General features: G+C 38.2%; 1 protein-coding gene across 1 annotated transcript; it reads left to right on the top strand.

Moving 5' to 3' along the window:
- The first annotated feature begins 8,892 nt into the window (after positions 1–8,892).
- On the top strand, positions 8,893–12,149 carry LOC139150588 (serine-rich adhesin for platelets-like). Its single transcript, XM_070723025.1, has 2 exons — positions 8,893–9,049; positions 9,565–12,149. The coding sequence occupies exons 1-2, from the start codon at positions 8,893–8,895 to the stop codon at positions 12,147–12,149; spliced, it is 2,742 nt and encodes a 913-aa protein (XP_070579126.1).
- The last annotated feature ends 4,793 nt before the right edge of the window (positions 12,150–16,942 follow it).

Below are 16,942 nucleotides of genomic sequence, written 5' to 3'. Positions count from 1 at the left end.
CAAACGTGATAAGTATCTGGCTAAACCCGTTTCGTTGCTAACAAAACAGTATTCAAGTCTCCCTGTCATCATGTCCCTCTTTGGATCTTTCAACACTTCATTTGTTCAGAACTATCTCTCTCATGACTGCAAAGCGAGCTAAACCACCTGTTGCTTTGTTAATATGCTCATATCGACGACTTGAATATTCATATAGTGACGCAGTCGGCCTTAGCGGCGCGGCATGGCGCGGCACTATCTATCGTCAAATACTTCCAAGGAGTAACTTTTCACGTGGCAGGATTTTTCTGTGATGTATGCAATGGCGGTGGATAACGCTCGGGCTAACTATACGGATATTCACTGCACTCGTGGCAGGCTGTATGTGGCATTACTCGTTGTCAGCGCGCTTGGAACTTGCTGCTTTGGATTGTATTTTTCCGGTACAGCACTGCAGGTAAACCCGACCCGGTAATTTCCAGTTTATAGAAGTCCCTTCTCGCAGTTTATGTGTTGATGACTATACGGAAAGAGACAAGCACCCAACATGTTCTAATGAGTACGAATCGAGCATCCAAAGCTAACATGCAATAGCTTATAGATATGTATGATCCTGTTCATTTTCCGAAAAACTTTAAATGGTACAAAATTTAAATCTTTTGGACGAGACTGCTGTACATTTATCCTTCAAAATGATCTTCATTCTTGCCATGAGAACTGACGTTTAATTGATAGCACCATTTTAAAATCGCTTATTTTCACACGACGGCTAAAAATGCAGCTTCTTTCTGGGCAGTGGACAATTAAAGCAAGTTAATGGCACTAACGGAAGTCGTTTCTTTTAGGGGCAGAGTATAGCTGTGTTTCTATTATCGTGTGCAAATTCCCACTGTTAAACGCCACTATTACGCCATGGAAACAGTGTTTATCATGATACTCGATCATCGTACAAATTAATTTTGTCTGAATATTTAATGTTCAAAACCCCAAGCAACCAATTTCAGCAATACATTATATTTGGGTAAATTAAAATTATAATGTCGCCATCGCATTTTTGCACTTCTAAACTGTCGTTCAGGGTCGGATGGCAGAGGTTTAGGTCAAACGCAGTGACCTTCGCTTGCCATGCACGTGTTTTAAATATCCATGGTATTTAATACTTTTCCTTACAGACAGTTTCAGTCCCCCATCTGCCACGTCGGTAAAAAGTGTTGAGCCAAAATAATAAGGATATTCACCCACTTGGCTTGGTCTGTTCGAGCGGCTTTAGTCCATAAAACTGTCTACACATTATTCATGTTTACAGGGGCCTTCCTATGTTCAAATTCACAAATACCGCGCTGTATTCAGTTTTAAAGGCATTCCCGTTTTTGTATTTTCCTGCCAGCCAAACTATTCCCCTACAAGATCTATACTTGATAGATGTCTATCCGAAGTCCGAAAAGAGTTTTATGGGTTTTTTGTTTGTTTGTTTGTTTTTTTTTTTTGTAAATATCAAAAAACTACACAATTTATTATTGTTGAACTGAAATTTGATAGTTTTGTTGTCATGGGAACAAAGGATGACATTCATGTCGGAATATTCGGCAGTCAGTCTGATTGAAATGATTTCAGCCTTAATAACCCTATATTGTTGTTGTGTTTGTCAAATGAGTCTTTGCTTTGTCCGTTCTCTTATCCTATCCCAATCCCGATTCTTATGTTTTAATAAGGCAAAGATCTTTCCTTTTCAAGTGTAGAGATGTATTTAGACCTAATAAAATTGCACAAGCATGGCAGTGAATGGCAACATCACTATAATTAGATGACAGAAAAGGACTCTGAATTAGGGACTCATGATTTACGGTCAGGGGGTTGGAGGAATCTGAGGGGGTCACTCGAAATATTAACAGCTACAGGGGTTGCTCAAAATGTGGAGAGAAAGAGGGGGCTGTACTCAATTTTGGGTGCAAAATGAATCCTGAAACACCTCTCAGATTGCATCACTTCACGAATCAATTATTCAAAATTTTCGATGCGAGAGGGGGACACCCTTCTCGTGCTCTCCCCTTGGGGTGTTCGAAAGTCTAATAGTTTTACTTAGTAAAAATACAAATTGAAAACACCTCTCAGATCGCACCATGGCACACATCAATTTCTAAAAATTTTCACGAAAAATGGGGACAACTTCCTCTGACATTCCCGGTCCCCCTCGGCCTCCTGCGTGTTCTCATCCCTGTATTTTCAAATTCTGCTTTGTCAAATATCTGAATGAAAAGCCTGTCATGATACCTATCCGAAGTAATCAATGCTATATGGTGGATACTGGTTATAGCGTGAGCTTTTATATCTACATTTTGTTGCGACTTTGAATTTTATTTTGTTCATTTCACCTTTTCCAACCGTCATGAAATAAACGATGATAATCTAGCAGGGTACACCAGGATTTGGTCTTTACTATTGCTGTATTTTTGTAAATTTTACAAATATATGTATCGATATTTAATTTTTCCCGGGGCTGTCGGTCAAAATTTCTGTGTTAGAGAGTGGAGGGTAGTCAAATTCATTATGGTTTGGGGGGGGGGGGGTTACTCGAAATTTCAGAATTTGAAAGTGCTCCGATCCCCACCCCCTGTCCGTAAATAATGACGGCTCCCTTAGCGAAGTTCTCAAATTTCTTTCTGGTGCCTTCTTATTGTATTCTCAGCACAGTATCCTGTACAGTGGAAGTGTCCCTCTGGAACAGACCAGGGAATTTACACAGTATAAACCACAGAAAGGTAAACTTTACATGTTTTATTGTTGTTCGGTAAATGAATTTGTGTATTACAAAAGATGATCAGTGCCCGGTGTTAGGTTCCAGGAAGTCAAAGTAAATTGCCTTACAATGATGTACGAACTTGATTCTACAGAATTCTAGAATATATTTAACTGCAAAAAAGGAATTCTCGTTCAAGCTTCCTAATGGAGGAGTGATGGTCATTGACCGTCACTCACCTCCTTTGTTGGGGTCACGCAAGTCTCCACCAGATGACCTTACAGTCTGGTATTTTTATGCAATATTTTCTATTCAAAATTAAACTTGCGCTGTAAGACAAATGGAAATTTCTTATTGAATACGGCTGCCATCTACAATGCTTACTCTACCTGGTGACGTCATATGAGCGCAGTTACCAGCTTAACGGTGTACAGAGGTCAATGAAATGACCAATTGTTTGACACTGGTTTTAATATGCAAGTTGTATGTTATGCATGTAAACTGTCTTTCATTTCATACACATGCCTCTCACAACAAAACACGTTCGGGGTGCATTTTTTGACTTTCGAAATGATCTACACATTTAGAAGACTCGCTTTTAAACTTAGAGGAACTTATTTTCCTTGCCTTCTTTCGGTGAAAACCGATAACTGATTTTCCCCACAGAGTAATAGACCTTAGAGGCCACATTGGCCTAGATTATCGTAAAATTTGATTTATTTTGCTTCTCTGATCAAAAAGTGTATGACCCCGAGTTTGACCCTTGATTAGAATAGAGAGTAGCAGTTCCCAAGAACAATATATGATAAACATTTTAAAATGTTCATTAATGAAATATTCTTTGAAAAAATGTAAAATTATCGATTGGGTTTCTTGATGTTCTTAACCAACTGGGAAATCAAGATCGTCACTATTGCGTCCGGTTTGTGTGACAGTTACGCTGCAGTTACATACACCTCAGGGGGAGGGGGAGAGGATTGACGGAGGATTTGAATGTATGTTAAGGGGCATTTGAAGGGATCGCGGGACTCGAAACGACACTGTCTCTGATTAATATGAAAAATGGGTTTTCCATCTATAGTTGTAACCTTAGGCTTATTTTTCCCGTGGTTTATCTTGTGTACCTACTTCAGTTTCTTTTTCTAATCCCAGAAGCGTGATGAAAACTTCAGTTTTTAACTTATCAAGACAGCCATATTCAGCAATGGTATTGTTTAAAATTGAATTAAAGTCCGGACTAGAATTCATTTGTCATCAATTACAATTATTACAGTCTGTACTCACATACAGAGTACTTTGCCAAACAGAATGATTGTTTTTCTAGCGTGTGGGGAGTAGAACAAAAAAGTGTAGTTGATACACAGAACAAAACCTACGGGAAGAGTGGCCAAAAGGTACAGCTAATGTCCCAGTTATACATTTATGTTAATTATGTTCAGTTTTTCTGACAGGTGCGGGAAGTCATCCTCTTTCCAAACCTTTTATGTGATCGCTTTTTTCGTTTGGTTTACACTTGGGATGTTGTCAACAGTTTTTTTTCAAAGGAATATTTTTCATCTAAGATGACAAGGAAACTCCCTCATACTATGTATTTTCAAAAAGCAGAGTATCTAAAGTTTAGTATGGTTGCTATAGTTTACTTGAAGGATGAAGGGGTGTAATTTTGTAATAACTCAATTTTGGTACTAATGAAAAAAAATTATTTAAGTAAAAAAACATGATACTATTTTCTGAAATGTGATATTTCACTTAAAACAAGAGTATAGGTAGCAAAAAATACTGTTTTATTATGCATTTATCCTCATTCTAAAATGCCATGGATTGTTGAAAGACCGACACTCAAAAAGTAATTACCAGATATGAACTGTAAATGCTCACGTGTTTCATTATATATTGCAGTTATGTATAAATTTGAACATTTGCCACATGTGTGCAACTTCATTGAAAGTATTATGATCAACATAATAAACAATATTCACCACAGATTAACTCTATAGGTCATTAAGTATTAAAATATGTAATTAACTGAAATAAAAATAATTAATTTCTTTGACTGCTATAATTGTATCACCACTTATATAGCAAGTGTAATTGCCTTTGGTCAAGTCCTTCAAACTATGTATTCCAAACTTTGAAAGCTCATTAGACATGCAAACTATTAATTAGCTGACATGAAAACTTAAGTGCGAAATGACTTCCAATATTGGTATAACCTGGTATAATCATCAATGTCATAGCATGTTATGCCAACTTTGATCAAATAAATCCAAGAATATATCCCTAATTAGGAACGTTAATTAAATACACACATTAGGAATTGGCTGAAGCAAAAATGCTTAATGCCTTTCAATAATGTTAGCTTACATAATAGTATCTTTAATGTACATAGCAAGTTTCATCAATTTTGGTCATGTAAATTCAAATATATATCCCTAATTTCAAAAATTCATTAAATATGCAAATTAGGAGCTGGATGAAGTAAAAATGCTTAATGACTTTCAATAATGTCGTATCGTAGCATCTTTAATGTACATAGCAAGTTTTGTCAACTTTTGTTCAGTCAATACAGATAAATATCCCTGATTATGAAAGTTCATTAAATATGCAAATAAGGAATTGGCTGAAGTTCAAATGCTTAATGATTTTCAATAATGTTCTATCATAGTATCTTTAATGTACATAGCCAGTTTCATCAACTTTGGTCTCGTTAATTCAAATAAATACCCCTAATTGGGAAAGTTCATAAAATATGCAAATTAGGAATTGGCTGATGTAAAAATGCTGAATGACATTTAATAATGTTCTATCATAGTATCTTTAATGTACATGGCAAGTTCATCAATTTTGGTCAGGTAACTTCAAATAGATATCCTTAATTTCAAAAATTCATTAAATATGCAAATTAGGATTTGCATGAAGTAAAAATGCTTAATGACTTTCAATAAGGTTAAATCATAGTATCTTCAATATGCATACCAAGTTTCGTCAATTTTGATCGAGTATATTCAGATATATACTCCTAATTAGGAAATTTCATTAAACATGCAAATTAGTAATTATCTTTCACGTCACCCCTTAATATCTTTCAAAGCTGATATATCTTGGTGTGATCAACATTTGTAGCTAATCTCATCAAATTGTATGCTGTCGTTGTCAATATATATGTTTTTTCTAAAATCATTAATTATGCAAATGAGCAAAAAGTAAGCAAGCCACACCCACCAAAAACTAATCAGTTCTTGTCATTTGCAAACTGAATCTATGTACCAGATTTGATTCTGATCTGATGAGCCGTTTTTGAGATATTGAGTACACAGACAGACAGACGGACAGACACACAGACACACAGACATCGCTGCGACATATGCCCACGTGTGTCAACACGTGAGCAAAAAAACATGATTTGCAAACAAAATGCTTCTTATTCAAAATTTAAGATCTTAGTTGTCAAACAACAGAGTCGTTTTGTTCTACAGCATTTATATTACATAATGTGAAAATTTCAGAAAATTTGACACAGCAATTTTAAGAGTGGCTTTAATTTTTTTGAAGTCTTGACATTGGGAGAAAACACGAGCCAGGAAATTGGTGATTTGCATACATTTGCATAAATTTACACTTCTTTATCACGCAACTTACGACTTCTTGACAAGCTGAAAGGTGAACCAAACCAATATTTTAATCTTCGGTTGACAAATTAATTAACATTGAATGAATATTTGCAAACAAAATCATTTTAAGCAAACTACGCTGATGGGTGCCCCCTTAAGTTTTCCTGTAAGAGAAAATATGTCAAACAGCACCCTTTCCCTGATGAAAACACACACACACATATACATCCCGAAATAAGCTGTACATTTCAAAAATCAGCCAGTTCTACTTCGAGGGGGATTTCAGATCGAATCATAGCAAGTCAGAAAGGGGACATTTGAACGCATTATGAGATTGATACAGGGGCATTTGAAAAAATCTGACAATATTTTTGGGATTCTCTCGCCGCCCCCGCTCCAGAGGTGTTTGTGAATGCAGCCCTACACTCTAGCTGCTTTTTCAAGTTTGATATTCAATGTTCTATTTAGTATCTTAGGGTAATATTCGCCTGGAATGTGAAAGACATAAACTTTTGCTCAAAACCTCAATAAAATATCAACCATTCCCTTACCAAATCAAGAATAAAAATCAGGAGTCACCATACAAACTTTAGTACCAGAGAAACCAATTACCTAACATTTACCGATATTTTAAATTCAAAACGGCCGGTATCCTTGTGTAAACTTAATTGGGAGAAGTACAATTTTTGATTTTCGAAAAAACCGTAAGACGCTAGAAATTTTCTTACTCTGGGAGCTTTATAAAATGAGACCCCTCTAGTCGTAGACCAGAAAAGAATTGTAAAAATGTGAAAGTCAAAATATTTGTCTCCGACGCGCATTCAACCTTAACCCTTTAAACACCGTGGTTTGAACCAATCCTATTGTTTTCCATGGTAAAGTTGGGCCTCTGGAGAGGGAAATAGGGGTGAAAGGGTATCGATAACATGTGACATGGTTTTCAAGTGTAATGTTTATTCGTTATTTTATGTCTCAAGTTTCATTTACTGTCTACCTTGCGTATTATTCGATATCGCCGCTGCAAACGGTCGAGATGAGTTTCCCGTTTAATTTTGTCCAGCGTTGACTCACTCGTCTTCGAAAATTTTCACATCAATACTGTCAAGTCACGGGACATGTTTCTTTTGCCAGCAATGTTGCGTTCGGACCCGGAGAATACCAGCAGCGATAACCCCATGGAAGATTTTGTCATAAATACCAAACAAATGAATTCTGTTGCTATCTAACACTAACTACTTTTTAAAATGCATCCGGGCAAGAAGGGCGTATGAAAAATGCCCCGCTGAAGTAGAAATTTCCGCCGTGTAAAAATTGTTAAAGGACCTGGTAATTCATTACCTTGTATGGTTTGGATTATTGAATTTGTCTTGACGTCATATTGACATGGGTTCTAGTGCTATCCTAGATACACTGGTCATACGTGTCGTTTCGATGTGAATATAACATTTGAGAGTTTACGGTTTAGAAATTTTGACGTGCGGAAAGGTACCTGACCGCAACTTCTTGATAGACAGGGAAGAATATGTCAGTATCCGAAGTCTCTTCATAGCCACAGAACTGTGGGCATTAATTGTAGAATTGCCACCAAAGGAAGAAACAATCAAACGTTAGTTTAACCCTTGTCCTGCCAAGTTTACATGTCACCATTAGATAAAGTTGATTACAACCAGTGAGGCATAACAGGGTCCCATAAGTATTTTGACAAAATTTGAATATTTGAAGATTCCTGCATACCTCCTATATAATACGTATATATACTGTAAATGTGATTTTTGCTGACCAAAACCTGCTATAACATATGAAGCCAAGGAGAAAGGACGTGTAAATTTGCCCCAAAACCGCTTTTTAGTGACTCAGCAGATGGAAAAATGATACTCTCTTGCAGGATTGGGGTTAAAGGTATACTGTCACCTGTTCCAATTTTGCCACAGTTGCATTGGAAAGAGAAAATCTAACCAATCACAGGTTTTAAGCGGGTGGCCGCTTTTTAAAAACAGCGCCCTCACATGGGCATTTTGAATACCAAGGAACGCCCTTTGACCATATATGGGCATATTTAGATTACAGGTGACTGTATACCTTTAAAGGTGACTTCTCTCTACTTTCTCCTCTTGATGAAGCACTAATATAAGTTTACATGGTTTTCTCTACAGCGTGTACGAGAATCATACAAGCAGAAGGAGGGACAATAGTATCTCCAAATTATCCAGAGAAGTATGACAACAATCTCCAATGTGAATGGATGATTTCAACACCAAATAATTCACTTGTTAGACTTGAAGTGAAAGACGTTGACATTCCAAACAATGGATATACATCTAGCTGCAATGTAAACAGTGACCATCTGAACATTAGTGTTAGTGAAAATGGTGGTCTCCGTGTTCATACGCTCTGTGGTCGACACATTCAACAAACATTTAGTTTGAACTGGAACAGAGTTTCAGTTATCTTCTTTACTGATACAAATGATACCGGAAAAGGATTTTCCATCTACTATGATGCTATTACAACAATCAATGGCCAGTTACTGCAAATGAATACGCCAAGAGAGGGACATCTGAGCTCATGGCAAGGGAAGACACTAAGTTTCCAATCAAGGCAAAACTTCCTAGTGCAAGTCAGACGGGAATCAAAGATAAAAGTATTGCAGAAAAGGAACCAGAGGAGTCAGTGAGATCGGCGTTGACAAAATCAAAGCACACAGTGACTTATAGTAACGATGGTGAGTATGTTCAGTAAAAACGATTACAAAGAGACACAATTGCTGGAGAAGAAACATTGCAGATAATGGCAAGGGTTTGATTTTCAGAATGTTAGCAGACAAAAACTCATTTAAGACGTATTAGAATATTTATAAATTCCCTTATCGACGTTTATTAATTATAAATAGTCCACGGTTCCTCTACAAATCTATGCTTTGATCGAAACTATTAAATGTCAATTTGTATTTTGTCCTGCAAAGACTTACGAACCACTATTTACAGAATTTTGTCCCTTTACTTACATTTTTTCTCACATTATAGTTAATTTTCTTTCAAAGCACTCTGGTAATTAAATCCAACTTCGTAAGTAATCGTCATAACGAGACTTTGTTATATACAGTTTGTGTCCGTTTATAGACAATTTTGTCCTGTGTAATTTAACTTGTGAGACTGAGGTATGAACAATGAATCAGTTAGTTTAAGGATTAGCTGTGTTGGTTATTTTGCCTAACGTGAATCCCCTATATAATTGCAGGTTTGATCCCGGACAGAGACAAGAAATCCATTCGGACGAATCCCGTCACTGAAGAAATGAAAGTATTGGCCGCTCATCAAATGGACCAAGAAACTGGCGGAAGCTTAGGTTATAAACGATATAAGGAAAGTGGATTGATGCGAGACAGCTGGAAAGTTAGAGCAAAACGAAGCTATCCCTGCGGCGGTACATTAACAGATCCGTCTGGTTATATAACTTCCCCATTGTATCCATCATATTATACAGCTGGGACTTTGTGTACGTGGATGATTCAAGCTTGTGAAACATGTTCCATTGAAATCAAATTCATTGATCTTGATTTGCCTGGAAGAAAGAAGGCGGGATGTAATCTTCGCAAAGCTTATGTCCACATTCGAAGCTTCCGGGGACAGAATCTTACAGGCTCCGAATATTACTGTCGAACAGAGATTCCCGATGTAATCCGGCCAGATGCAAATGAAGTAGTTGTAAATTTCAAGACGTACAAGAATAGAAACATGAGAGGCTTTAAATTGCAATACATAATTTCTGACAGCAGCGGGATTTCTGAAAACACATCTACTTTCGGGACAACTACAATGTATGGAAATGAATCGCTGGAAGTTGTACGTGAATCAAAGAAATATGCGTCTTCTACAGGTACAGGGGTCTCTTACACACGAGATAACAAAACTTCACCGGAACAGCAAGCGAAAGACTTCCCAGTTATTACCAATGGTAAGGCCACCAAAGATTCAATTCACACGAAATCAATGGAAACTGAATATGGTCGTTCGACAAGCGACACCCTGGTGACTCTAAATGAAAATGTACTTATAGCTGACATTCAGTCGAGCCCAGAGCTCCCTGACCTTGATGATGAGGGAAAACCTTTTAAAATATTGAAACCTGCAGGCATCGTAAAAAATACAACCGGTGTAAGCAGTTATCAGCAAGATAATGATTCTCCCCCGGGTAATCAAGATACTTTGACGGGAAGAGAGGCAATTCTGACGACTGCCCAGATGGACATCCAAACAGCATTTATACAGATTTCTGAGGATGATACAATAAACGGACACACGGAATTCAAAGTTTCAACTGGAGCAATAGTCGAAGCAACTCAAGAATATGACAGTAATTTACAGTCATTACAGAACGTGGCTACATCACAAAGGGTAAAAAGTACCTCTCCTCCACTTACAGCAACTGCCTTTCATAATACCACTTTTCCAGTGGATAAAACATCTTCGAGGTCGCAGAAAACAGGTTTCCAACAGACGATTCCAGAGTCACGGAAATCTATTAATGCTACATCGTTTTGGGCCACTTCTTTACCAGTAACTCAGCTCAAACCTGTGAGCGAATCCATTGGTAGTAAATCGCCAACAGCTGAAGTAGAGAAGACTTCCACAGGCAACATGAGTGCGTCGACAGAAATGAATGACGTTCGTTTCTCTACCTTTGAGGAATCTGTTCACAGCAGAGCAAACAATATTTCTGATGAAACGACATATGGAACGATGAGGACCCTGGGAAATTCCAGTTCATTTACTTTGGATGAAAGCACCACTTCACCGAGTACAAAGACTATATTCAAGATGAGTTCTGGTTCGAGCATACCGACAGGAAATGCCATGGAAATTTCGGAAAATGTGCTGATTAAAGAAACTCTGAAACTTAAAGCATATGTAGGGGCGGTGCACTCCGACACCGCAACAGATCAGACAGTTCATGTCGAAACTACAGAGAAAGTAGTCAATGGAATGTCGTCGTCAACCAAGTACCAATCCTTTCCCGCCAAATACGAAGTGAAATCTACTTCACCTTTATCAACAACTGGACATGAAAATGTTACTTTGCCAAATTTTAATACCACAGCGTCATTTGAAACTGTTGCCATGCCACCTACTCAAATTACACACGTGGTCACCGCCGATGGATGGGTTGGCTCGGATATCACTGGCAAAATCCCGACGTTTACAGTGAAAGATGGGCATGTCAGTGATGTAACAGCTGTAACCACAGGAAAACCTAGCTTAGGGGTTTCAGAGATGTCACATGAAACGAGTCATGTTGCGTTAACGCATATGGCACCTAAAAATGATGTATCTACATCTGAATCGGCCACCGAGAAATTGCGTATTCTACAAGAAGCAGATGATGTCTCTTTAAGACAAATGATGATCACTGCAGTGAAAAACGACCTACATGTCGCCAAGACAACCATTGATAAAATACAAGAGGAAAATATAGAGAAAACTAAACACGCAACTGTCGCCATTGCCAAGGGTAACTCTGTTTTACAGGAGACAACTTATGGACAAACAAGTGAGACTTCATTACGGACGAATTCCCTTTTATTGAATGAAACTACTGTTGTATTACCTACAAAGAACACGACAAAGATCACCTCTCCCTCATCTGAAGTTGGTGACACAGTGCAAAGTTTGCGTACATCTGATATGGCATGGAACATTTCCAGACCTATAAACATATCGTCACTGAAAGATTCTGGCATATCATTTGAAACCACACCACCACATACAAGCAAAACCATGTCAGCAAGTACAGAGAAACTGTCTAAACACATCACTATTGTCTAAACACATCGCTATTGGTCTACAAGAAATACACCGAATGACAAATGAAACTATTGGTAATGAAGCTATATCTCTTTTGCATAAGCTGATTGATCGTGATGACACAAGTGAAGTAATGTCAAAATCGAATCCGACAACTTTACATGCTGGGAGTCATTCATCAAGCACACAAATTTTATCAAGAGATTCTTCTACGAATATTTTTAAAGGCAGCTTACCACCAACGATAGATTCAACCAAAACCAGAGTTATTACGTCTTCAGACAAATATGATTATGTCCCTTCCCCTCTTCAAGAAAGTGCACAAACACCCGTGAATAAGATGTCAACTCTTACACATGTGACTAGTAAAGAAAGAATGGATAGACAAGATGTACAAGAGCTAACAATCGAAGAAATATCACAAGATGTGCAACCGATAACTTCCATGATCAATACAGAAACTGCAATGTCAGAGGGGAGAGAGCATGGAGAAAACATAACTGCACAATCCTTGCAAACTGGTCATAATTCAACAGCAGAAGACAGATCTGATAAACTGATCAGAGATACACCCATGACTATCAAACATTCTACTCAAAAGATTCCAGAATATGACACTGTATTATCAATGGCTACCAAGTTAATTCCACAAACAACTGTTTTCGGGGAGACAAGTCAAAATTTGACAATGATCTTTAGTGACTCTGAGGATAATCCTGTCAAAACATTTGAAACGATGCCAAGGATAAAAGAAACCCTCTCTAAGTTATCAACTCTGATGCCCATCCTCTCTTCTGAAGCTTTTGACGAAGGGTTAAACATGTCATATTACAGTGAAACTACTACAGGACAAGATGAACGTACAACCACAAATGATGACATCGTAAAGAAATCGACCACATTCAATATGCCAATCACGCCCTCCAATTCTCATACAACACTGCAAGGACATAAAGGTAGAGCACTGAGCAATTCACTTTCCGAAGTGTCGCAACTAACCAAAAAAGTACCAGGAAGACAGGCCACGGAGTCCATTTTCATAGAGGCTGCTCGTGTTTCAATGACATCTGCAGAAACCGCGCCATTTTCGCAGAAACTAGATGATATCACAGTGGTTGAAAAGCAACGTGATTCTAACCAAAGTATAGGTAGAGTCTCGGAGGAGAACCCTTCTTCACAAGTTTTTGACACAAGGCATCTTCCCACTCCTGAAGAGAGTACCACATCTATCCTTCCGAGAAGAACTCATGCAGATCTCGAAGAAAATGTCTTTCAATCAACAGGTAATGCATTAAGTTCATCTCTGTATTCCAAGACTTCAGGGGGAAATGAAACACCCACAGGGACAAGATTCTCTCGGCAGTCTTCAGGGGTGGGCTACAGTAAAACACTGTTAAATTATTCTTCAGCAGCCACATCAGTTCAGAAATCAACTCCTGTACCATATAAGATATTTAAAGATAATACCTATCGCCTTTCAACACCTCCATTAACGGAAGCAAAAGTAACAACAAACAGTATCACATCAACACAGAAAAAAACCAAAGCTTTTCCCGATGAAGGTATGCAGGAAACGACCAATGGGTTATCAACCTTGGTGGAACACTCAATCATGAGTGCAAATTACAAGCTTACCACGGATTTGTGGCAGACGCCATCACGACCAGAAACTAGTGCAACTACTCACCTACCCATTGTAACCTCGTCACAGTTCACTACTGAACCAACTTTACACACAACAGTTGGCGAGTCAACGTTTCTCCGTTCCCTGTGTAAAGATGAAAATATCTTCACGGCAAGATCTGGAACAATATCATCTCCGAATTTTCCCTTGTTTTATCCTGATTTCGTGTCCTGTGAATGGAAAATTCAAGGCTGCGAGAATTGCTACATTAACATAGAATTCAATGATCTTGATTTGCCACCACCAATATTTGGAACTATATGTAGCCGTCGGAAAGCATTCATTCACATCAAGAGCTACTGGAAGCAATTTCCTATTGGTTCACATTATATTTGTGGTGATGAACTGCCGTCTGAGTTTATATTTCAATCAAATGAAGTCACTCTTGAATTTACGAGTTTCAGCAACACCGGGTTCCGAGGATTCCATCTATCCTACGACATTTTAGGTGGTGAATCATTATCAACTGATCAAGATGAAGAACCTGTTAAGTACACCACAAAAACTCGACCTAATGTACAAACTGAATTGCAAAAATTTCTGACATTCCCGTACTCCCCAGTTCGAGACACATATATCACACTTTCCTCGACGGAACAGTCTTATATGAAAACTAATGAGAAACTTATCACTGATCCACCACTGACAACATCAAGGCCAGAAATTAAAGAAACCATCCAACCACCTATTTTCACAATTGCGCACACTACTTCTTTGCCTATGTCTCAGCATACCGTTCAGATGACAACTGCCCGCCATTCATTGTGTCAAGATGAATATGTACTTATGGGACGATCTGGAATTATATCATCTCCAAATTTCCCTTTGCTGTATCCAGATTCTGTGTCCTGTGAATGGAAAATTCAAGGCTGTGAAAATTGTCAAATCAATATAGAGTTTGACCATCTTGATTTGCCTCCTCCAATGATCGGAACACTTTGCAGTCGTCGGCGATCTTTCATTCACATCAAAAGTTACTGGAATGGCTTTCCTGTTGGTTCATACTATGTTTGCGGAAATAATCTACCTTCTGAATACATGCTTCACTCAAATGAAGTCTCCATTGTCTTTACGAGTTTCAGTAATAGTAGATTTACTGGATTCCAACTATCCTACAGAATTTCAGGAGATCAACCATCATCAACTCAGAAGGATCCAGGACCTCCTAAATACACCACAAAAACTCAATCCAATGTACAAACTGAAGTGCCAAAATTTCCGACGTCCCAATACTCCACAATTGAAGCCATTCATGTGTCCAATACCTCGACGGAAGTGTCAATTATGGCCACTATCCAGAAGCTTTTTACTGATACACAGAATACGATGTCAATGCCAGAAATGAACGAAACTATCCAAAAATCCTTTTCTGCAATTGTAAACACAACTTCTGAGCCAATGTCGGATGCAAGCATTAGGGAGACAACTATGCCCTATTCATTGTGTAAAGATGAAATGGTACTTACCAAACGATCAGGAACTATATCATCTCCAAACTTTCCTTTGCTGTATCCAGATTCTGTGTCCTGTGAATGGAAAATTCAAGGCTGTGAAAATTGTCAAATCAATATAGAGTTTGACCATCTTGATTTGCCTCCTCCAATAATCGGGACTCTATGCAGTCGACGGCGAGCTTTCATTCACATCAAAAGTTACTGGAACGGTTTTCCTGTCGGTTCGTACTATGTTTGCGGAAATAATCTACCTTCTGAATACATGCTTCACTCAAATGCAGTCTCCATTGTCTTTACGAGTTTCAGCAACAGCAGATATACTGGATTCGAACTATCCTACAGAATTTTAGGAGATGAACCATCATCAACTCAGAAGGATCCAGGACCTCCTAAATACACCACAAAAAATCAATCCACAATTGAAACCATAAATGTGACCAATACCTTGACGGAAGTGTCAATTATAGCCACTATCCAGAAGCTTTTCACTGATACACAGAATACGATGTCAATGCCAGAAATAAACGAAACTATCCAAAAATCCTTTTCTGCAATTGTAAACACAACTTCTGAGCCAATGTCGTCTGTAAGCATTAGGGAGACAACTTTGCCCTATTCATTGTGTAAAGATGAAATGGTACTTACCAAACGATCTGGAACAATATCATCTCCAAACTTTCCTTTGCTGTATCCAGATTCTGTGTCCTGTGAATGGAAAATTCAAGGCTGTGAAAATTGTCAAATCAATATAGGGTTTGACCATCTTGATTTGCCTCCTCCAATAATCGGGACTCTATGCAGTCGTCGGCGAGCTTTTATTCACATCAAAAGTTACTGGAAAGGGTTTCCTGTCGGTTCGTACTATGTTTGTGGGAGTGAACTTCCTTCTGAATTTATGTTTCATTCAAACGAAGTCTCCATTGTCTTTACGAGTTCCAGTAATAGTAGATTTACTGGATTCCAACTATCCTACAGAATTTCAGGAGATCAACCATCATCAACTCAGAAGGATCCAGGACCTCCTAAATACTTCTCAAAGACTCCATTTAATGTACAAACTGAAGTGCCAAAAGTTCCGACGTCCCAATACTCCAATATTGAAGCCACTAATGTGTCCAATACCTCGACGGAAGTGTCAATTATGACAAAATTTCAGAAGCTTCCCACTGATACACAGAATACGATGTCAATGCCAGAAATGAACAAATCTATCCAAAAATCTTATTCTACGATTGCAAACACAACTCCTGAGCCAATGTCGTATGTAAGCACCGGGGACACAACTTTGCCTCGTTCAGTATGTAAAGATGAAATGGTACTTACCGAACGATCAGGAACCATATCTTCTCCAAACTTTCCTTTGCTGTATCCAGATTCTGTGTCCTGTGAATGGATAATTCAAGGCTGTGAAAATTGTCAAATCAATATAGAGTTTGACCATCTTGATTTGCCTCCTCCAATAATTGGAACACTTTGCAGTCGTCGGCGAGCTTTCATTCACATCAAAGGTTATTGGAATGGTTTTCCTGTTGGTTCGTACTATGTTTGTGGGAGTGAACTTCCTTCTGAATTTATGTTTCATTCAAATGAAGTCTCCGTTGACTTTACGAGTTTCAGCAACAGCAGATATACTGGATTCGAACTATCCTACAGAATTTTAGGAGGTGAACCATCAT

Source organism: Ptychodera flava, chromosome 14 (genome assembly GCF_041260155.1).
Source record: "Ptychodera flava strain L36383 chromosome 14, AS_Pfla_20210202, whole genome shotgun sequence".
In the NCBI taxonomy this organism is placed as follows: domain Eukaryota; kingdom Metazoa; phylum Hemichordata; class Enteropneusta; family Ptychoderidae; genus Ptychodera; species Ptychodera flava.
The sequence above is the reverse complement of the archived record's forward strand: the minus strand, read 5'-3'. Positions and strand labels throughout refer to the sequence as shown.